This window comes from Haplochromis burtoni, unplaced genomic scaffold, assembly GCF_018398535.1.
Source record: "Haplochromis burtoni strain Fernald_Lab_line unplaced genomic scaffold, NCSU_Asbu1 Contig_85, whole genome shotgun sequence".
NCBI classification, from domain to species: Eukaryota; Metazoa; Chordata; class Actinopteri; order Cichliformes; family Cichlidae; genus Haplochromis; species Haplochromis burtoni.
Window position 1 is genome coordinate 1,881,188 of NW_024582446.1, and position 21,813 is coordinate 1,903,000.

Genomic DNA, 21,813 nt, shown 5'->3' on the forward strand with positions numbered 1-21,813 from the left:
GGTTCTCTGCAGGAGCAGGAAGACAGTGAATCAGACTCCAGCCTCTCTCAGAGTCCCAGTGTACAAGATTGGCTGGCCCAGGCCCGAACCACACGAACCCAACAGCACCAAGACAGTCTTCAGAGACAGAAGGTGATTTTCTTTTTTTAACCTTCATTAAGTTCAGTATAGACTTAAATACACGTTCTTACATAGTTTGTCATTGGATTTCTTTGACTATTACCCAGGAATGCACAATAAATGTTCTTATCTTAATGTTGATGACAAACTTTAATTTGTCTTTTGGGTCAGTCCTCATCTGTGAGTTGAATGTAAATAAATGACATGTCCCAACAGGAGCCAAAAATATGTGCTTCTCACCAAAACATGTGTATCCCTAAGGGTCTAACAAGCATTTGTATAAATAACTTCATAAATGTTTCTTTGTGATGCCACATACAGTCTAACACTGTTGTTTTGTTGCTTGTTTTCTACTGTAGGAACTGGAAGAGCAGCTTGCAGAGCAGAAAAAGCTTCTTCAGTCAGTTGCCAGCAGAGGAGAGGAGATCCTCATCCAGCAGGCTTCACCCAGCAGTGCCAGGTCTCTTAATAACAGTTATATTATACATGAATAATAATTAACTGAATAATAAAATATGAAGTATATGTATGAGGTTCATTCTTATGGCAGAATATAAATGTAAGTAATGTAACAGAGCACAAATTTATTCTCTGTCATCCTGCAGTATGACAGAACCATTTTCACCGGCAGCCTTGGCTGAAAGGGAAACGCAGGCTGGGCGGGAGCAGATGAGGCAGAGATGGGAGAGTCTGAGACTGGAGCTCAAAACTAAACTCCAGCTCCTGCAGAAAACCCTGGAGCAGGACCACAAGCAGCCAGTACATATCCCTGTGTTTTTAATTCCTGTTAGCATACACTCAATAGAAAAAACAAATCAGAGTGTTTAATATGTATTTTTTGTCCTTTAGGTGTTTTCGAGAGCTTCCCGTGTGTCCACATCTGGGCCGGTGTTTAAAGGAGACACCCAGGCTGACAGGTCCTCTCTGAAGACTTTGTACGATAGCTTCAGGCAAACAGTAGAAGACGTCACCCCGCAGGTTTAGCATATCTGTTATTATATTGTAATGCAATGTTGGAAATGCAACTTTTTATTTCGAGCATGTGGTCTCAATGAAAATGTACATTCTTCCCATGTACATGTGTATGTAGCCTGGTGGTGGTGAGACACAGGTGGCGCAGATGGAACAACAGCTCTACACAGCTGTGTCATCCACCTCCTCCTGGCTGGATAATGTGGAGAACAACGTCTTCTCTGGCTCAGTGCTGCTGGCTGAAAATGCAGAGACCCAGCTACAAAAGCAGGAGGTACAATTGGCCTTATTTGTGGAGCTTTAGTAAATATTGCATCTGAAATGAATAAATCACATGATCAGAAGGGTTAAATAGTAACGTCTACACCAGCATGCGGCTAAAGTTCTGGGTGGGAAGCATGGTGCTGGTGCATTAAAAATAAAGCTATGTCATTTTAACTGCAGTGTTACACCGTCAATCAAAATGTTTTCCCATATTACAGATTTCACCTTGTAATTATTTAGTATAAATCAAGCTGACGATTCTGACCTCTTCTGCAGACCTTGGAGAACGATGTGAGGCATATGACGGAGGAGGTGAAGCTCAGCCAAACTCTGCTCGCTTCATCTTCAGCGTTAAGGCACGAAGAACGAGTACTTTTGGAAGACAACCTTAACTGCCTCAAAGAGAGATTAGGAGCTCTGGGTTGTGCTCTGGGACAACGCTGTGACCAAATGAGGAGCAGAGCACATGAACTCACGTCCTATCAGGTTTGCCTCATATTGTGCTTTTTGTTTTTCAAGCCCTTTAATGTTTGACGATTCAAAGAGACAGCCGCTGGGGAAATGCTTCTTTTTATTAAGTTAAGCCACTGTTGCAGAAGACAAAGACAAGCCTATAGGAAACAACATTTATATCTTTATATTATGAAACCAGACATGCATGCATTTTGTCTTAATTTCCTATAAATGACCTCGTGTCTTACACAGACTGAATTGCAGCTTCTTCAAACTGCTTTAATTGAGACCAAATGCCAGATACTGCAAGCCCTAGCTGGAGCAATGGATAGACCAGCGTCAAAACAACTGGAGGTAATGCGAGAGTTGACTAATATTCCTCCTGAAGCTTTAACCATCTTCCATTAAAGCTTGCAGAAAACAAGAACATTACTGTGAATGTCTTTAATACATCTAATCGGTTTCTCTCAGGTCATTGCCAGTGCAGAGGAGAGCCTGAAAGACTTTGAACAAAGAATCACAGAACTTAAAACCAGAGGATCAGCACTGCACGCGGATCAGATCTCAACAAACAAACTGCTCAAACTACAGGTAACATACATGATTGATGGCTCACGGAGAAATCATCAATTTGGTTTTACTTCTGAATGTACAGTGAACAAATTACCGTCAAATTCAAAAGATGCACAACCGGAAACTGATTTTTTGTGTTTTTCCAGGATTCTTATGAGGAGCTGGTGATGACAGTGGGTTCCCGGCGCAGTGGGCTGAACCAGAACATGGCACTGAAGGAGCAGTATGAACGTGCTCTGCAGGACCTGAAAGACCTGGTGGACACAGCTAAAGACAAGATGGCTGCCGATCAGAGAATTATTGCCAGCTCTGTGGAGGAAGTCCAGAATCACCTGGACAAACATAAAGTATAGTCACCTGCTAAATCCTTTAGGCTTAAAGAATCAACAAGGTTGCATGTTGAACCCAATTTGTTGTGATACAGGAGACAAATAGAGCTGATCGTCTTTGTTTCTGGCCTCTTTTAGGAGTTTTTCCAGGGTCTAGAGTCCCATATGATTCTAACGGAAACATACTTCAGGAAGATCAGTGGCCTGATGCTTCCCAAAGAAAACCAAGCCTTGGAAGAGACACTAGCTGAGGCTCAGAGAGTCCTCAAAGAGGCACACAGTAAAGGAGTTGAACTGGAGTGTATCCTAGAGGTAGGTGAAGGAGTATATATGCCATATTTGTATAAAAGGAAGGTTAACATAGTCACAAAAATTCTGATAACGGATAATTTTGTGACCAGTTCCAAGTGTGGTTGGTTTAACTGTATCTTATTACATGTAGCTATAATAGATATGACATGTTTAATGAAAGACATTTACTTAGTTTTTAAATGTTATATATTAGAACATCACTAGCTATATAAACACATTTTTAAAAGCCTTTTAATTACCTTGAAAAAAAATTACATATTAAAGTTGGTAGCTATGAGATAATGCTGGAGTTGTACTGTAAGGAGGACCGATGTGTTTGCCAGCATTTAGTACAAAATCTCTCAACAAAAAATCAAATTAATGGTAAAATTAAAAAAATATTATTATAGTTACATAGTAACAAGTGTGCTGATTAAAAGAGCAAAGATGTACTTGTCAGACGACTGAATTTTAAATATTTATTTATAATAATGTTTATTTTCAGACTTGGTGCCGTTTGGTGCAGGACTACCAGAGTCTGAACCAACATCTGGAGGCTGTTGAAGAAAGTATTCCTTCTGTTGGTCTGGTTGAAGAAACTGAAGAAAGGCTTATTGACAGAATATCATTATACCAGGTACAATGTCACATGAGCTCAGGTGTAAATTTACTACATCGGGCTATGTGACAAAGGAAGAAGCCACTTAAATTCTCTTACATGCTGATTAAGCTTTAAAGAAAGGTTCAAGTCAAAATGGGCTTCCTGTCTTTGCTGCAAAGTAGAAAAATATATTTATCTAGCTGGAAACACATTTTCTTCTTCTTCTTTGCAAAGGGTCTGAAGGGGAGACTAGCGGAGCACCAGCACAAGCTCTACCAGGTGTTGGATGAAGGTAAACATCTGTTACTGTCAGTGTGCTGCCCCTCGCTGGAGAATCAGCTCGCACTCTTGGGGGAACACTGGCTCAACAACGCTGCCAAGGTCAACAAGGAGTTACAACGCCTCGAGGCTATTCTGAAACACTGGACCAGGTCAGAAAGACTTCAAAAATAAGGACTCTTTCTTAGGCTTTGGATATAAATATCTGGTAAATGAGTGCACGGTCTAATTTCAATTGTTTTTTCTTTAGGTATCAAAGGGAGTGTGGAGAGATGAGCGAATGGCTGCAGTCTGCTCTGGAGCGTCTGGAGTTTTGGAACACGCAGGCGGTGTTAGTGCCACAGGAGCTGGAAACCGTCAGAGATCATCTCTCTGCTTTCCTTGTGAGGCCAAAGACAATCAATTTGGTTGATTGGTTTTGTTTTTGCTGGCCAACCAGCTGCCTCACTTAATGGCAGTTGTAGGCATGAACATAACACCTCAGTTCAACTGTAGCATATACTACAAATTTACTTGTATTTGTTTAATATTGTTATTATCTTCTGCAGTAGCACTGTTTTGCTGCAGTCCACATAGTTTTGATTGGATGATTTTCCACTTCTCTCTTTTTTAGGAATTTTCAAAAGAAGTTGAGGGAAAGTCTAGCCTTAAGAGCTCAGTGGTTAATGAGGGCAACCAGCTGCTGCGGCTGAAGAAAGTGGACACGGTGGTATTGCGCTCTGACCTGGCACGGATTGACACTCAGTGGGCTGAGCTACTCACACGCATCCCAGTGGTCCAGGAGAAGCTGCATCAGGTATCGTCACATGCAGCCAAACTAAAAAGGCTTACCTGCTTCAGGACAAATAGGATTACCTCTTTCTGCTTCTCCAGTTTGCATGCAAAAGTTTTCATTGCAGTTTGTTTTTAAACTACCAACATATCGGTTTCTTTTTTTCTCTTTTTTTTTTTCTAGATCCAAATGGAAAAACTGGCCTCCCGTCATGCCATTTGTGAGCTGTTTAACTGGATATCGCTGATGGAGAGTGTCATTGACGAGGATGAAGAAAACCTCAAGAGTTCTGTGGGATCAAGTGTGATTCAAGACTATTTGCAAAAATATAAGGTAGTGGAGCATTTTTTATTGATTCATGACAGTTTTTGTTTACATGTATAGTCTGAACTCTTATTAAATCAAAAATATAACTTTTGGTTTGAATGGTTTTGGTTTTTTTGTGGTTTGCCATTGCAAGTAAGGTTTTTTCTAGATAAAATTCTTCTTCTTGTGTTGAGAGCTAAAATGTTGATTTTTAAACATGGAGTTTTCCTAACCTGATCATAATGGTGATGCAACTACTGGTTCTAACTGTAGATCTTTTATAATAAAATCTCCTGTTGTTTCCTCACTTTAGGGATTCAGAGTAGATTTAAGCTGTAAGCAGCTGACTGTGGACTTTGTCAACCAGTCAGTGCTGCAGCTCAGTGGTCAGGATGTGGAGAGCAAGCGCAGTGATAAAACAGATTTTGCTGAGCGTCTGGGAGCGATGAACAGGCGCTGGCAGATCCTACAAGGCCGCATCAATGAGAGGGTGAGGACGTAATCATTGATAATGTTACAATAAAACCAACAGGATATTCACCCAATGTCCTTTATCAATGCAACATCCAAAGTTAACTTTTTTTTTTTTTTGCATGAAATTCTTAAAGATCCAGTTCCTTGAGAGCCTCTTGGAGATGTGGTTAGATTATGAGAGCAGCATTCAGGCCCTGAAGTCTTGGATGGCAACTCAAGAAGAAAGACTGAAGAGGAAACACCGGATAGAGGATCTGACATCTGTGCAGAATGCTCTAAAAGACTGCCAGGTACTGTAGATCTGATTAAGATATTCTTGCCTTTCATCTTGTCTTTGTATTTGCTAAATAAAAACAATTTTTTAAAGGAAATGGAGGAGCTGGTAAAAGAAAAAGAGAAAGAGCTGGAGCGAGTCGAAGAGCAAGGCTGTGCCCTTGTTCAAAATAAGACTGATGAGGCCTGTGCTATCGTCATGGAGACACTCCAAGGTGTCAATCACACCTGGGCTAACCTGGACCACTTGGTAATCTCCTTGTTCTTTTTTGTTTATTTTTTATTACCCAGGTTAGACCCATTTATTCTATGCTCGCTTGTCCATCCCTCTCGTGCTCTGACTTTGGCCTGATTTTGCAATTTACTGGATGTAGATGCATGTTTTTGATTTCACCTTCTACAGATTGGGCAGCTAAAGATCAGCTTGAAGTCAGTGCTGGACCAGTGGACTCTATACAAACACGCTTCAGAGGAGATCAATGGCTACCTGATGGAGGGAAGGTACTCTGTGTCTCGTTTCCGCCTCCTCACAGGCTCACTGGAGGCTGTTCATCTGCAAGTGCAAAGTCTGCAGGTATATTAAGATAAAGGGGCATTCAGTGTATTTTACATGTTTACTGACTAAAGCCTTTAACTGTATAGATATGAGTTTCTGAAATCTTGTAGCAATGTTAGGGGTATGTTTCTTAATGTGATCATTTAACTGCTGGTGAATTAACCACTGTATCTGTCACTGTGAAGGATTTGCAAGGGGAACTGGAAAAACAGGAGAGCAGTCTCAGAAAATTTGGTGCTGTTACCCACCAACTGCTGAGGGAGTGTCACCCTTCAGTGTCAGATTCTCTTAACAATGCCCTGAAAGATGTCAACGCAAGGTGAACCTAACTAGCATGGTGCTATGCTGCTTATTACTATCATTACTACTGGTGTTTCTTTAACGAATTTAAGACATTTATTAGCGTATTACCATGTCATTGCACTTAGATGGACTGGCTTACTGGAGGAGATTGGAGAGCGTCTCAGAAGCAGCAAGGCACTGCTTCAGCTGTGGCAGCGCTACAACGAGCTTTATGAGCAGAGCTGCAACAGCATCCAGCTGCAGGAGGAAAAAGCAGATCAGCTCCTCAAGACCACCTGCAACAAGGACATTGCTGACGATGAGGTGTCTGATTGGATTCAAGAATGCAGCGTGAGTCAAGCCACAGCTTTGCAACTTGCAACAACAGAAAAACTCCTCAGTATTTTACTTCTAAAGCCTCATTGTGAAACCCACATGGATATGAAGGAAAAGTTTAATATATTAAACATCCCCTCACGTGTTTGGTGCAGTTGGATGTTATGATTAAGTTTTGATAATGAAGACATATTGCCCTGAATGTTATGGGTGTTTTATTTCAGGAGTTGCTCAGGTCCCAAGCTCCAGTCCAGGCCTCACTTCAAGTTCTCCAAGAATTGGGAGAGCAGCTGAAACAGCAGGTGGATACATCAGCAGCGTCTGCTATCCAGTCCGATCACCTTTCTCTCACCCAGCGGCTAGCTGCGGTGGAACAGGCTCTTACTAGACAGCTCACCGCTCTACAGGTAAAAAAAAAGATTTATGAAACATACTTTTTTTTGTATAGGCAATCAGTTACCAAACCAGTATTTTGGCATTCTTCTAGACTGGAGTTCAAGACTATGAAACCTTTAACCATCAACTGGGATCACTGGGGTCCTGGGTAGTTGAAGCTGAAGAGGCTCTGAAGGCACAAGATCCTAATGGCTCTACTGACCTAACGGTCATCCAGGACCGCATGGAGGACCTCAAGGTTTGTTTTACTGTTTTCTTTTTTGAGTTTGGTGAACAAAATTACAGAATATCACGTACTGGTTCGACAGCTGAAATGTTTCTGTAACTTCTGGGCTTTACAGAGGCTCATGTTGAAATTCAGCAGTATGGCACCTGAGTTAGAGCGTCTTAATGAGCTTGGTTACCGGCTCCCTCTTAACGATTCTGAGATTAAGCGCGTGCAGAACCTCAACAGAAGCTGGTCCACCGCCTCAGCACAGACCACAGAGAGATTCAGGTAAGACAAGAAAATTACAAGCCAGTCTGAAAAGGTTTAAAGCCATCCTAATTCAAGATACTCTGTTAAATAACAAGGTTAGATAAATACAATAATGAATGAATGAAGGACTGGCACAAATACCATAAAAAACAGTACAAATGTTCGGTAAAGGCCACTCTCCCCATCTAACTGAGATATAAGATCACCTTTTGTTTGTTTCCTTGCAGCAAGCTTCAGTCATGCCTGCTGCAGCAGCAGACCTTCCTTGAAAAGTGTGAAACATGGATGGAGTTCTTGGTCCAAACAGAAGAGAATCTGGCTGTAGAAATTTCAGGGAACTACCAGAGTTTGATGGAACAGCAGAAAGCCCATGAGGTTAGGGCCCATTTGAAGAAAAGGATCCTCAAGCAGTATATTTTAATTTTGTTAACACATATAACAAATTTAATATTTTTTATCTTACAGTTATTCCAAGCTGAGATGTTCAGTCGGCAGCAGATCCTCCACTCCATCATCAGTGATGGGCAGAGAATGTTAGAGCAGGGTCAGGTAGATGACAGGTAAACCTATTCGACTACTCTGTAGATCTTTGTTTACCACCATACTCCACTGCAAGCCTTTCTTTGTCTCCTGTCTTTCTGAAATCACCTACAGAGATGAGTTCAATCTGAAGTTGGCTCTGCTGAGTAACCAGTGGCAGGGCGTAGTGCGACGTGCTCAGCAAAGGCGCGGGATCATTGATGGTCTCATCCGCCAGTGGCAGCGGTATAGAGAAATGGTGGACAAGCTGCGCAAATGGCTCTTGGAAGTGTCCCATCGTACAGAGACCCTTCAGGCAGGGAATACAGTTCCTCTGCAACAAGCGCGTACTATGCTGGACGCGGTCCAGGTACATAGTGACAAACCTGACTGTAATACACATTAATACAGCAGTGACAGCAAAGGCTAGCTAACATTAAGAAGCTGTTGCAATGCGATGTTCTTCATGTAATAAACCAAAAATATAATATCTGATAACCTTAAACATGTAACTGCAATTGTGGGTTGGGCGTTATCTGTGTAAATTAACAGGCTTGTAGCTTGATAAGAATCCTTTCTTCCTTTTTCAGATGAAGGAAAAGGTGCTGCAGCGTCAGCAGGGCAGCTATATCTTGACGGTGGAGGCTGGCAGGCAATTGCTTTTATCAGCTGATAGCCGAGCAGAGGCGACCCTGCAGGCAGAGCTCACTGATGTCCAGGAGCGATGGAAACAAACCAGCATACGGCTGGAACAACAGAAGAAAGAGCTTTCCACTCTGTTAAAGGTAAAAACGACAATACGCTAGCATGTTCTGAATTCCAGGCCACTTCAGAATACCTTGATGGCTCCTATAATTCTTGCATTTGTATGGACAATCTCCATTGTATGTATAAAGTTTTACATTGATTTCCTTATAATACACCAATCACTTCTAGTTGTAGTTTCAGTGAGGACAGCTTTCTAGAACAACTCGTAATTTTGCCTGTGTTTGTAATCTGTTGAACGCAGGACTGGGAGAGGAGTGAAAAAGGGATTTGTGGATCACTGGAAAAGCTTCGAGCCTTCAAAAAGCAGCTTTCTCAACCTATTCCTGATCACAATGAGGATCTGCAAGCTGAACAGATCCGCTGCAAGGTAACAACTTGAACATTTTCAAAATTGACTTTTCTTTGTGCATCTAGGTGTAAGACATATATGTAGAGTTATTTAAGTGTATGTTGAGCTGATTTTTTACATTGTTCAGGTGCTTGTTTAGTGTTTTTATAGTGGCACTGTTGTTTTTCCAGGATTTGGAAAATACATTTGACGGCTGGACAGGCGATCTGGCCCATCTGACCTTACTGAGAGAGTCACTTTCTTGTTACATCAGTGCTGAGGACCTTTCTGTCCTACAAGAGCGTATTGAGCTGCTGCATAGACAATGGGATGAAATCTGCCACCAGGTACAACTCTTGGCACAGTCGCTTACTATTTTGGATTCTCTGAATATACTGTGTGCTATAAGTCTGATTCTCAAAAATTACTTTATAGCTACATTCTGCATATTACACAATATTTACTGTGCAACAGTTACAAGTCCCAGAAGACAATGTTACTAATGTCAATCTTCACTATACGATACAAAGCATATATTTGTATATGTAGATGTTGCTCAACATCATATAAAAATCTATGTCTATATGCTAGAAAAAAATTGGTATTCATAGTATTAGCATTTTTTTAAACGGTTGAAGCAGTAGTTCGATTTTGCTGAATATGCCATTGTGCAACAATTTTGAGAAAGGAATACACTGAGAGGAACAGTTAGCGTGACAAGTTAATGTAATCAGTCAGTCAGTTAAGAAAAGCTGAAACCTCAAGGTGATTTCGTTTTTTCACAGTGGCATCCTGTGTGCAGCGGATAAACTGCACACACAGGAAATACAGCACTCGCTCACTGCGTGATGCAAATGAAAGCGTCTGAACGGCTTCCTTTTGAGCCTTCTTGATCTTTATTAGCTTTTGTTTTAAATTGCCATGCATTCGTTGGCACTTTTTATGTGCTTTGCACAGAGGTGCAGTTAACTTGTCATGTATTGCTGTTCTTCCACAGCTGTCACTGCGGAGGCAGCAGGTAAGCGAGAAGCTAAATGAGTGGACTGTCTTCAACGAGAAGTATAAGGAGCTCTGCGAGTGGCTCACTAACATGGAGAGCAAGGTGTCCCAGAATGGAGACGTCAGCATTGAGGAGATGATCGAGAAGCTTCGCAAGGTTTGCACACACCTCAGATATTTACAAAGTTTGACAGTGTTATTTAATTGTTGTATTTCAGTTACGTTGTGTTTTTCCTACTCTGCTTCTTTTACAAGTGCAGTTTTTTCAAATTTCCTGTTTGCATTGCGTTGTATGCCAGGACTACCAGGAGGAGATCACAGTAGCAGAGGAGAACAAGCTACATTTGCACCAGCTAGGAGAGCGCCTGGCCAGGGCCAGTCACCAGAGCAAAGCCACTGAAATCGAACAAAAACTCAACAAAGTCAGTGACCGCTGGCAGCATCTCCTCAATCTCATTGGAGCGCGGTGAGCAGACGTGCAGTCACAGCTGTGCAGCTGTGTTTTTATCCCATGCTGGGTTGTTTGTAACTAATCTGTTAAATTCTTTTAACAGAGTAAAGAAACTGAGAGAAACTCTAGTGGCTGTGCAGCAGCTAGATAAAAACATGAGCAGCCTGCGCTCTTGGCTCGCCCACATCGAAACAGAGCTGTCCAAACCTATCGCCTATGACTCCTGTGATGCCCAAGAGATTCAGAGGAAGCTCGATCTGCAGCAGGTGACATAATATACTGAACAGGACCTAAAATACATATGTGCAGCTTGCCAGGAATCATTCAGTCCGTGCCAAATGCAAGCTCTTTAATAGCAGACAGGCAACAGGGCTTTGTAATCATTTAGCTGAAATTTCTAAAAACATTCACATTTTTGTAATCATGTAATGAAAATGTAACTATTAGTATCAATTCTATGCAAACAGGTTTTGTGATATAATACACTAGTAAAAGTTATTGTTGTACAGTTTGTAACCACTTTCAAAAAGTCATTCTCTAACTTTCTATCAAGCTTCTTCCTTCTCCTTCTGTCTCTCATCTTATTACTTACTGTGTCACTCTTTTCTTGCCCATCAGGAGCTTCAGCGTGACATAGAGAAGCACAGTACAGGAGTGGCATCTGTGCTGAATCTATGTGAGGTGCTTCTGCATGACTGTGACGCCTGCGCCACCGATGCAGAGTGCGACTCCATCCAGCAGGCAACGCGGAGCCTTGATCGCCGCTGGAGGAGCATCTGTGCCTTGTCTATGGAGAGGAGATTAAAGTAAGACGTTACACACTAGATGAAAGCATCAAATGCATACGTTATTATGGATAACAGGTAACTGTTATAACTGTTTCCTGAAATTATTCCCTCTGTTAGGATTGAGGAGACATGGCGTTTATGGCAAAAGTTCCTGGACGACTTTGCACGTTTTGAGGAGTGGCTGGCCACTTCAGAAAATACAGCTGCTCTACCCAACTCCTCTGGTGTGCTGTATACTGTAGCCAAGGAAGAACTAAAGAAATTTGAGGTATTGCAGAATTATTTTGTGTACTCTGTACAAGTGATCAAACTACCTACTGTTTTCACCTAGTAGGACAACATTAAATAAGAAAATTCTATCTCTCAAATGCAAACATGTAAACGAAACACGAAGCTAAAAGACTTCTTGAGAAAATGTATGAATGTGTTTTTGTAGGCCTTCCAGAGACAAGTTCACGAGAGTCTGACTCAGTTGGAGTTAATCAATAAGCAATACCGCCGCCTGGCCAGAGAAAACCGCACTGACTCTTCCTGCCGGCTGAAGGAGATGGCACATGATGCCAACCAGCGATGGGACAACCTGCAGAAGAGGGTGGCATCCATCCTCCGCAGGCTTAAGGTACAATTGTTCTACTAGTACTTATATATTATTTCCATTTCATTTTTGTACATTTTAATTTAAATTTCTGTCATGCATTTCTGGATTCATTTCTTTTCATCTAACTTTTCTGTGACTGCTTATTATTCACTAATAAAGCCCGAACAAAGGTTTGTTCCATTTGCATGATGTGAAAGCATAGACTCTAACACCAGTGTCCCTCTTTACACGTGCAGCACTTTATTAGTCAGAGAGAGGAGTTTGAGACAGCCAGAGATGGCATTTTGGTTTGGCTGACAGAGATGGACCTTCAGCTGACCAACATCGAGCACTTCTCTGAATGTGACATTCAGGCCAAGATCAAACAACTCAGGGTAAGCCTGTCATGATATTTCAGACCAACAAAATCCACTGTGCATTTTTCAAACAGTGCTTTCTACTGACTCTTACATATGTTCATTTTATCTTCATTTCTAGAGTCAGTTTGCACTTGTGAAGAGCAGCTAAACGAATATTTCATAATTAATATGAGATACACATCACATACAACTCTGTGTTTAGCTTTAACAGCTTGTCTCTCTCCGGCTTCACAGTCATTCCAGCAGGAGATTTCTCTAACAACAGCCAAGATCGAGCACATCTTCCACCAGGGGGAAGCGCTGATAGAGAAGAGTGAGCCTCTGGATGCTGCTGTCATCGAGGAAGAGCTGGAGGAGCTGCAGCGCTACTGTCAGGAGGTGTTTGGTCGAGTGGAGCGCTACTACAAGAAACTCATTCGCCTTCCTGTAAGACCTCAAAATTGAGAGAATCTGACAGATCTGTGGCTTGGGTCCAAATGTAATCTTTCCCATACTAAAGTCCTTTATCTTTAGCTTGCAGATGACGACACTGAAGTGTCATTGTCCGATCGTGAGCTGGAGCTAGATGAGCATTGTGATTTGTCCAGTCTGCCGTGGAGTGAACGTTTGGGGGATGGCTTCCTGTCGCCTCTGCCGTCCTCCGGTCGCTCAGCTTCCTTGGCTGCCCAGCTCCGGACTGAACGCTCGGGCAGAGACACCCAAACAAGCATGGACTCCATTCCCCTGGAATGGGACCACGACTACGACCTGAGCCGTGGGCTTGAGAGTGCAAGCAGGGCTCTCAGAGAGCAGCAGAGTGAAGAGGGAGACTTCCTTCAGCGCCCTGCCTCAGGCTTGTCAGGTAGGTTCCCATACCAGTGCAAAACTATGCTTGAAATTTAAGAGATTTTTCAGAATAATAACTTTTCTTTATCACTGTTAGCTGTTAAAAAAAAGTTAGAAGAGCGATATCTTAAACGACTGTGCCTCTGCATCTTTTGAGAAGTCCAAAAAATGACATCAAAAGTTCCCATAGGGGACAGAAAAACACATAAGGAACACAAGAAAGTTAGTGAAGGGTTTATCTGTCACTGATTACATTATGGCGAGGATTTTCTTGGTGCCGTTGAATACCAGGATAATCAGTTCACTGAGTCAGTCTGAAGCCCACTGCTAAATGTGTGTACTGTATAATGTTTCTTCCAGATGTAGTGATCCCAGAGAGCCCTGAGGCCTTTGTTAAACTAACAGAACAAACACTGAGGTCTTCCACTGGTAGGCAACAGCAGACCCCAGCATGCCACATGTGTTTGGGGCCAGAAATAACAGACACACTCTGAGTGATGAAACACTAGTAGTCTGTTCACCAGCTTGGAATTTGATTTGTGTTCATTTCTTCTCTTAAACACACTTTGGGCACAAATGGCAACACTTTCTAACCCTGGGGAATAGGGTCAATTCCATTTTTATTCCTTCTATTCACTTGTTCTGCTTTGGGCTCTAATTCAGCAGAACAGAAATGGAATTCAGCCTAACCCTTCTTTCTAACTAGCTTTATTCATTTTTTAAACTTGACTTGTTCTTTGTAGCTAACCTATTTGGATTTGTTGATTTGCATGTTTTTTTTCTTTCTTTGAAAGAAATGTATTGATTCTTATAGAAGGGACTGCAGATTTGTTTAGACGTCTCACGCAAAGGCAAATCACATAAAAAACACGGGGTTTAAACGTATTATTTCAAATCAGGGATGCAGCTCCCGATACAAAGGGCCACAAAGGGAGTGCTGTGATTTGTGACAAAAGGCCAGAACAAACAATCTGCATTCCTGTCTACTTCTCATTTTTCGCTCTCCACATTTTATTTTCCTTAAATCAGGGGGGCTTACCTTCTTTTCTGATGTTAAACATGTTTCATAAATATATTATGGAAATATAATCAGCTAATATTGTGTTAACAGGGGAGGTTGCTGCTGCAGACTCTCATGTACACCCTCTGGATGTCAGCCGTTTCCACCTGCAACAAACGGACAGCAGCCGCAGCCGCACTTCTGCAAGCACAGAAACGGACTCCTCATACATGGGATATGTATGTGTTACTCATATTACACTTAGAGCTCAGAACAATCTATTCTTTAAAGCTTTTCTGCTCTGGACTGTACATTTAACTGCAATTAATTCTGCTTTGTCTATTTGAATGCTGCTGTTGTTTATTTTTGCTCACATTTTTTTTAATAATCTATTTTCTCCTCGCAAAACTCACTTGGTTCTTCAGTTTAACAATATTTTTTCCAATTTTGAAATAGTCAGTATAATCCTGTTACACTGCCTGCAATAACCAGTCTTTTAACTGCTCTGTAGCTGCGACTGATGGGCGAGTGTCGTGGAAGTATTGACACAGTGAGGAGGATGGGCTCTGAGCTGAAGGAGGAAGAGGATACGGTGTCTGGACTGGCAGATCCCAGCAGCTCAGAGTCCCAGACTTCAGGTAATACCTATAACTATCCCCCATCTTAAATAAACATTTAATTTATGTTAATTTATGCTTGTTAAAGAAAAAAATGTGAATTATCCATTGGGCTACAGTGCTGGTAAATTCAGTTAACATAATCTTTTTGGTCTCACATCCATCAATCTAGGAGTGATTGAGCGCTGGGAGCTCCTGCAGGCTCAGGACCTCAGCAAGGAGATGAGAACAAAGCAGAACGAGCAGCAGTGGCAGCAGCTGAACTCTGACCTGAACAAAATCTTGACTTGGCTGGGAGAAACAGAGGAAGAGCTGGAGCAGCAGCGTAGACTGGAGCTTGGCACGGACATCCAGACGATTGAGCTGCGTATCAAAAAGCTCAAGGTACAGGTTTTTTTTAGTAGTAAAGTCCCTATTTTTAACTTTTTTATTACTCTGCTTGTTATTTTCTTACTTGAATACTTATAAATATATACCTTATAGTCTTTATTCCTGCTGTTTCCTTGTTTTGTCATCAAATTGGGAATTTTTTGCATTACTTGTACGTCACCATGGACATGCGTGTTTGTCTACAGGAGCTGCAGAAGGCGTATGACAAGCGCAAAGCTATAGTGCTTTCCATCAACTTGTGCAGTGCGGAGTTTCTGCATTCGGAGACAGACGAGTCCCGAGAGCTACAAGGCAAACTGAAAGACATGAACAACCACTGGGATAAACTCGGCAGCGCGCTGGAGGAATGGAGGTCTTCGTTACAGGAAGCTCTGATGCAGTGTCAAGTGAGTGCTGATCAAGTCGGACTGTTTGAACAGATCGACTTGCTCATGAGTATGAATATCCTTCTATGATATGCTAGTTGGGTCTTCACCTTCCCAAATTTCATCTGATCAATAGGAATTTCATGAGATGAGTCACGGTCTGCTGCTCTGGCTGGAAAACATCGATCGCAGGAGGAATGAGGTGGTTCCCATTGATCCCATCCAGGACAGTGATACTCTCCATGAGCATCACAAAACACTCACGGTACCAAACTGTCACACTCTTAAACTTAAGTGCGTCTTTCCGTGTTACTTCCATAAATCCACTCTGTAAAAGGTTTCTTTTTTGAATGTATCGCTTAAATTTTCTCTCCAGCAAATCCGCCAGGAGCTGCTAGACTCACAGCTTAAAGTTGCTTCACTACAAGACATGTCCCTCCAGTTGCTGGTCAACTCGCAGGGCAGTGATTGCTTGGAGGCTAAGGAGAAGGTTCACGTCATAGGAAACCGCCTAAAACTCCTGCTAAAGGAAGTAACCCGAGACCTCAGAGAGCTGGCCAAGATTCTGGACATCACAAGCAGTCAACAGGTAGAGCCTCAGTCACTTGTGTACCTGTCATGTGTTACCTGAACACCTTTCTTTTATATTCACCTGCATTTAAAAAGTCAAAAAGCATTTGACAGAAACATTTTCAATTTCTTCCATCGTCAGATTTTTTTAAAAACAGAATTTTCAAGTTTAAAGTGTTTTTTGTAAAAATAAAATAAAATAAAATGAATACATTTGGCTATAATCTAAAAAAAAAAGCTCAAAAAAGAAAGAACTGTGAAACGCAGACAGGCTGAAAATTCACAGGTTCATCTCCAGTGATACTTCATTAGTCACAAATGTGTTACTCACACCGTTAATGTACAATATTAGCAAAGGTGGGGAGCAAACTTGTGATGGTGCAATTTGCCAGAATCTTGTAAGTGTGTAATCGTTTTACATTTTTAGCTCTCATGTGGAGCATATTTTTGCACTGAATAAAAAATATCATATTTGCAAATAAATGATTGTTTCAGCACAGGATACACTTAATTTTACTTGAGTGTATTATATTGTTTGGCTGTGTCCTTCAGTTAGATTTTTTTAAGTACTAATCACCTGCCAACCACTCTGTGTAGTCTGTGGCCACATTTAGAAAAGGGGTCACTATTTGCTTAACTCTCACCTGCTTTGTCTCTCTTTGTATCTGCCATTGTTTCCAACATCAGGATCTTTCCTCTTGGTCGTCTGCTGATGAGCTGGACACGTCTGGCTCCCTCAGTCCTGTATCAGGAAGGAGTACTCCCAGTCACAGACGATCGGTAATGTTTATCTCTACCTGTACATGCTGCTATATGAGAACCAGGTGTTTGGAAACCCCTAAGACACATAGAGTAAATGCCCCAAATGCCCCGTGAAGGCCAGATTCACCCCTGTCATCCCAAGATCTCTCCTCACACTCTTCAAATCTTTCTCCACCTCCACAACCAGCGTTACGCTCCCTCCCTCTGGATTTTGAACTTTTTTCCAGCCTTTTGCTCTTCTTGCATGTTGTCAATCTCCAGACAGTCTCCTGAGATTTCCTCCTTTCTAACTTTTCTACTTCTTCCTTCCTTTTCTTGGCAGGCTTTTTAGCTCTGCCCAGTTTGTTTCTTTTTCTCTTCCAGTATTTCTGAAACCCTTTTCTTTTTCTCAGACTTCCCTTAAATTTCTTCTCACTGTAGATACGTTTCGATCCTCGTAGTATTATAGCTAGGATTACTGGCTATTGTGCAGCTGCTTAATTTCAAGTGTAGCATAGAACTTGTTGCTGGTTTAATGAGCAAGCATGGCATCAACAACAGCAATGAGAAAGCATTATTTTCTCATTATTCAACTGTACATCAGTCCAAATAAGCATGTCCCTGCTTATACTATGTGTATGTTACTAAATGTCCTTGTTCCAAAGAGATTCATGCATCACATTGCATAATTGTAGCAGTCCCTTTATTGCACTCCCAAGCTGAAGCAATTCAAAGTAGTCGTGCACTGTGAAGAGCCAGATTCCTTATTATAACAGGTTACAAAATCAGTCACTTTCACGTATGATTTTGTTGCTGCTCTTCTTTCATTTTGGGTTTTCTTTTCATCAATAGCTTTGTCTTGATTTGCCTGGACTTAAACATACTTCCTTCCTTTAACCCCCCCCCCCCCTGTTCATTGCAAACAGCAACGGGGCAAATGTAGTCTGTCACAGCCTGGACCCTCTGTGAGCAGTCCACACCACAGGTACCTTTCTGTTGGTTTCTAGCACACCCAGAAGATAATGGAACTCAGCAGCCCATGATGCACTTGGAGATCAGTTGATTTCAGCTTTGAAATGAAACACTTAAGGAACAAATATTCAGAATTTCAGCTTTTAACGCTCGTGCCAGAATAGCAGCTCATGATAATGAATTCCATCATCTTCTGTAAGTCTAGATGCTCTGTGTAGGCTAGGCGATCAGGTGAGTGGTAGCCCACGCATCCGAGACAGGAGTTTCACAAGGAAAGGTGCAAGGCCTCCTCTCTGCCAATGTCCTTGGCTGCTTAATATTGCTAACCAGAGGGCGTTTCTTATGAATAACACAAATATTTCTCTATATCTAACTTCCTCGCTGATACTGAGCGCACACACACACCCTTTTGCTCTCAAATTGCCGAGCCAGTAAATGTCTGCAATGAACAATGCAAAGGCCGCTCTCTTCCTCTCTTGCGCTGATTCTCTCTCTTGTGTGTTACATTTCTTCTCCCTCTGCTGCTGCTATCTCACTGAGTATTCACCATCTCCCCCCCCCCTCAGTCTGTCATCTGTGAGTCTTGCCTCTCAGGTCTCCATTTGGGAAATGGTAAAGGGGCACTTTTGGTAAAAACACAGGGCAGCTCGAGTCACTTTGTTCATGCATTCTGGGATTGAAGGAAAATACATTTAGAGAGCAAAGCAGCCTTGATTTTTCTTAATTGAAATACATTCTGAATACTTTATTTTTTACAATACATACATATGTAAACCCCTATATTACTGCTTTCAACTGACCGTGTCTTCTAACTTTTTGAGGCTATAAGAAGACAGTATTACTGAGGGTGATGGTGACAGAAAAATGACACATTACTACTCATAGTATGACATTTTGTGAATTTGCTTATTTCCTTATGTTTCTTTTTTGGACGTGGAAGCAGTTGGAAACAGCCAGCGTGTCTGGCTCTTTCCTCCTCCTCCCAGTGTCCATGCTAAACTAGGCTCTTTCCCAGCTTCATCTTAACATCTTAATTCACAAAGGGATTTCAGTCATCTCATCTAACTCTAAATCTAGAAAGTGAACTGGATTTCCCAAACTGTTGATTTAAGAAAATGCAGCTAACTACCAGGGTCAAAGATGCTGTTTCTAATTGCCGTGCTCTTCCCGCCTCCGTTTGCTTTGCATTTTTTAACAGAACACAAACTTTCAAAGACTCCATCGTTATATGAATAAAAAGAGTATTCTCAAATTCAGCTGTTACTTGCAGCATGCCGTTTGCCTTTTACTCTAACGCCTTTTGCAAAGAAATGCAAGCTCTCGTATTAAATGTCTTTGTCTGGCACAGGATTGCAGAATGTATGCCGTGAAAACTGTTTTGTGACCGTATTCGTACTTGTGTTGATCCACCCCAGTCTCAGTCAGCATGTAGATCACAATGTTAAACATTGTCTAACATTGCTTTACACTGTGTTGGCAATGTCTTTCAAACACAGCATGGTGCTTACATCCACTGTCGCTGGACTGAGATCTTATTTGGATTGAAACTATGCAGACAACATTAAAATAGTTAAGAGTGGGGAGAGAAGGATATTAAATTAGGATAATTTTTAAAGGGAAGTTTGTTTATTGGATTAGACTAATTTAATTTGTTTGTAATTTTTACTATTTCTGTAGCAAAGAGAAGCAGTTTTGTACGTGTAAGATTGGTTTATTATATTGCCGTGGAAGTACAACCGTGTTTCCAACAAAGACGGGAGTATGTGCAAAATGTAAATAAAATAAAAATGCAATGATCATTTAAACTCAATTATATTTAATATAAAGAAATCAAATGATGAAATGCATGTAAATTGATTTTTAAAATTCGGTTCTATGTTTTTATATATGTTCAGTCAATTTTGAAAGCAGCCCCATGTTTCAAATTGGTGGTGCAGGGCATGTTTATAATTGTGATCAAGAGTTTTTAGTGGGTATCACCCAAACTGTCTCTACTACAGAGACTGTGGTTTTGCTAAAATAAACAAGGCTAGCTGATATCGAGATGGCAGCATGTGCTGCTTCAAAACCTGCATTTATCTTTTTTCATTTATCCTGTATCTTTCTTCACAGATGGTCAAGTTATAAAAGCTACATCTACTGTTATTATCATATAATAGATGTTGGCTCATGTTCTCTTTATGCCAAAGGACCAACTATCCATCATTTCCATGAAGAAATTCAGACTTTGATTGGTTAGACTATGGTATAAGTTACAATTTAAAGAACTCTTCCAGCATGTTACATGTTTTGGATGGAAGCTTGTTTCTGTCACTGAAAAAATCATTTCAAAGTCAAAAGTTCGAGTTATTGTCTGAAACTTCGACTGATTAACTCAAGCTTGAAATTAAGAAAAGTAACTGGAAATTTAGACATAGGTCTGCCAATTCTTTTAATTAATTAAAAAAAAACCTTTAATTGATAATTAATTTAGGTTGGGTTTAAATGATTTAAAATCCATTGCATTCTGCTTTTATATACATTCAGGCCACAGTCTTTTGGGAAACACATTTGCAGTAGTGCAGATGAGAAGGAGATTTTAAAAGTCTATAATCCATAGTTGTGTTTGACTAATCCTGTTTTTGCTGGGCTGTGAATGTTTGTGTTTGTGTGAGCAGGCCTCACAGCGACGCTGGATCCGCTTCCTTCCCTTCTGACTCGGAGACACGATCATCTCGTAGGTCCTCGTTTCTGTGGCGCGTCTTCTGGGTCGCACTGCCTCTCCAGCTCTTCCTGCTCCTGTTAGTGGTTTTTGCCTTTCTGCTGCCAATGTCTGAGGAGGACTACTGTGCTCAGTCCAACAACTTTGCTCATTCCTTCTACCCGATGCTGAGCTACACCAACGGACCGCCTCCAGTGTAGATGGACGTAAAAACCACTGATGTTTAGTATTCTTGAGCCAGAATGACCTCAGTGGGATTCATGTTGATATCCTTGAAACGGTTAATCACAATGGGAGCAAAAACAAATCCTGCTCGTCCATTTTTACTGCAGAATAACAGCTGCCATCTACAGTTAATATCTTTGTGTGTAGCACATAGGATCAAGCATCTCACTATGTTACTCTGTGTAATGCTGTGTCAGTTAATTTGCATTTTTGGTGTAACGGATCTGGAGGTTTCTGCCCACAGTGGACATCTGCTGGATAAACGACGTGTCGACTCAGTGGTGTAAACATGACGTAACTTCTCTCAAGCCGATAGCACCAAAGTTAAACGCTGAAATATAGCCTGTGAATTTGCTTGTAACTAAAAGTTTGTAAACAGCAAAAACATTTAATATATCTTACATTGCAATTATTTTTTTACCTGTATTTTGGCATGCAGTTTTAATCTTTGCTTTTACTTACTTACATCCATCGTTGTGTCTGTGGTAATCGGTCCATTTTTAACTTGAACCACATGGATTCATGCAAGAGTCATTTAAGCCAAGTCAAGTGAATTTAATATCCAAGTCAGACGCAACGCAGGAGTTTAACCTTTAACAGTCACCCATGGTCTTTATACATTCTGCTGTTTTATTTTTTCAAGATATGAAATATGTCTTTAAGATTGAGAAATATGACCAATAGAATTATTGCATATTTTATAAGACTGTGAGTTCAGTATCAAATGTATAACAGTCGAGAGTTATTTAACATATGTATATAATGCAAAAAGAAATAATATGAGAAATGTATGTATATGCGACTCTCAAAAACAATGAATGCCAAACCTTCATTCTAAAAGT

At 41.1% G+C, this 21,813-nt stretch overlaps 1 protein-coding gene across 14 annotated transcripts in view; it reads left to right on the forward strand.

Annotated features, from left to right (window-relative positions):
* syne1b (spectrin repeat containing, nuclear envelope 1b) overlaps positions 1 to 21,811 on the forward strand; it is a 75,431-nt gene extending 53,620 nt beyond the window's left edge. For 11 of the 14 annotated variants that reach the window (XM_042222402.1, XM_042222415.1, XM_042222405.1 and 8 more), the window contains 49 exons: positions 1 to 132; positions 480 to 580; positions 726 to 879; positions 970 to 1,098; positions 1,211 to 1,366; positions 1,633 to 1,842; positions 2,062 to 2,163; positions 2,281 to 2,400; positions 2,529 to 2,729; positions 2,850 to 3,023; positions 3,508 to 3,639; positions 3,838 to 4,034; positions 4,133 to 4,265; positions 4,496 to 4,678; positions 4,838 to 4,987; positions 5,274 to 5,450; positions 5,569 to 5,724; positions 5,802 to 5,957; positions 6,111 to 6,281; positions 6,449 to 6,582; positions 6,692 to 6,896; positions 7,106 to 7,288; positions 7,369 to 7,515; positions 7,619 to 7,773; positions 7,983 to 8,130; positions 8,221 to 8,315; positions 8,410 to 8,644; positions 8,865 to 9,059; positions 9,284 to 9,409; positions 9,562 to 9,717; positions 10,368 to 10,526; positions 10,669 to 10,835; positions 10,924 to 11,086; positions 11,439 to 11,626; positions 11,726 to 11,876; positions 12,045 to 12,227; positions 12,443 to 12,580; positions 12,800 to 12,991; positions 13,079 to 13,406; positions 13,751 to 13,819; positions 14,502 to 14,629; positions 14,902 to 15,028; positions 15,180 to 15,391; positions 15,583 to 15,783; positions 15,899 to 16,027; positions 16,139 to 16,351; positions 17,020 to 17,112; positions 18,000 to 18,058; positions 20,703 to 21,811. In XM_042222402.1, coding sequence (XP_042078336.1) covers positions 1 to 132; positions 480 to 580; positions 726 to 879; positions 970 to 1,098; positions 1,211 to 1,366; positions 1,633 to 1,842; positions 2,062 to 2,163; positions 2,281 to 2,400; positions 2,529 to 2,729; positions 2,850 to 3,023; positions 3,508 to 3,639; positions 3,838 to 4,034; positions 4,133 to 4,265; positions 4,496 to 4,678; positions 4,838 to 4,987; positions 5,274 to 5,450; positions 5,569 to 5,724; positions 5,802 to 5,957; positions 6,111 to 6,281; positions 6,449 to 6,582; positions 6,692 to 6,896; positions 7,106 to 7,288; positions 7,369 to 7,515; positions 7,619 to 7,773; positions 7,983 to 8,130; positions 8,221 to 8,315; positions 8,410 to 8,644; positions 8,865 to 9,059; positions 9,284 to 9,409; positions 9,562 to 9,717; positions 10,368 to 10,526; positions 10,669 to 10,835; positions 10,924 to 11,086; positions 11,439 to 11,626; positions 11,726 to 11,876; positions 12,045 to 12,227; positions 12,443 to 12,580; positions 12,800 to 12,991; positions 13,079 to 13,406; positions 13,751 to 13,819; positions 14,502 to 14,629; positions 14,902 to 15,028; positions 15,180 to 15,391; positions 15,583 to 15,783; positions 15,899 to 16,027; positions 16,139 to 16,351; positions 17,020 to 17,112; positions 18,000 to 18,058; positions 20,703 to 20,946 — 7,857 coding nt within the window. In that variant the 3' untranslated portion in view covers positions 20,947 to 21,811. The remainder of the gene's footprint in view (positions 133 to 479; positions 581 to 725; positions 880 to 969; positions 1,099 to 1,210; positions 1,367 to 1,632; positions 1,843 to 2,061; positions 2,164 to 2,280; positions 2,401 to 2,528; positions 2,730 to 2,849; positions 3,024 to 3,507; positions 3,640 to 3,837; positions 4,035 to 4,132; positions 4,266 to 4,495; positions 4,679 to 4,837; positions 4,988 to 5,273; positions 5,451 to 5,568; positions 5,725 to 5,801; positions 5,958 to 6,110; positions 6,282 to 6,448; positions 6,583 to 6,691; positions 6,897 to 7,105; positions 7,289 to 7,368; positions 7,516 to 7,618; positions 7,774 to 7,982; positions 8,131 to 8,220; positions 8,316 to 8,409; positions 8,645 to 8,864; positions 9,060 to 9,283; positions 9,410 to 9,561; positions 9,718 to 10,367; positions 10,527 to 10,668; positions 10,836 to 10,923; positions 11,087 to 11,438; positions 11,627 to 11,725; positions 11,877 to 12,044; positions 12,228 to 12,442; positions 12,581 to 12,799; positions 12,992 to 13,078; positions 13,407 to 13,750; positions 13,820 to 14,501; positions 14,630 to 14,901; positions 15,029 to 15,179; positions 15,392 to 15,582; positions 15,784 to 15,898; positions 16,028 to 16,138; positions 16,352 to 17,019; positions 17,113 to 17,999; positions 18,059 to 20,702) is intronic. The other 3 variants (XM_042222414.1, XM_042222408.1, XM_042222413.1) reach the window with 2 other exon arrangements.
* The last annotated feature ends 2 nt before the right edge of the window (positions 21,812 to 21,813 follow it).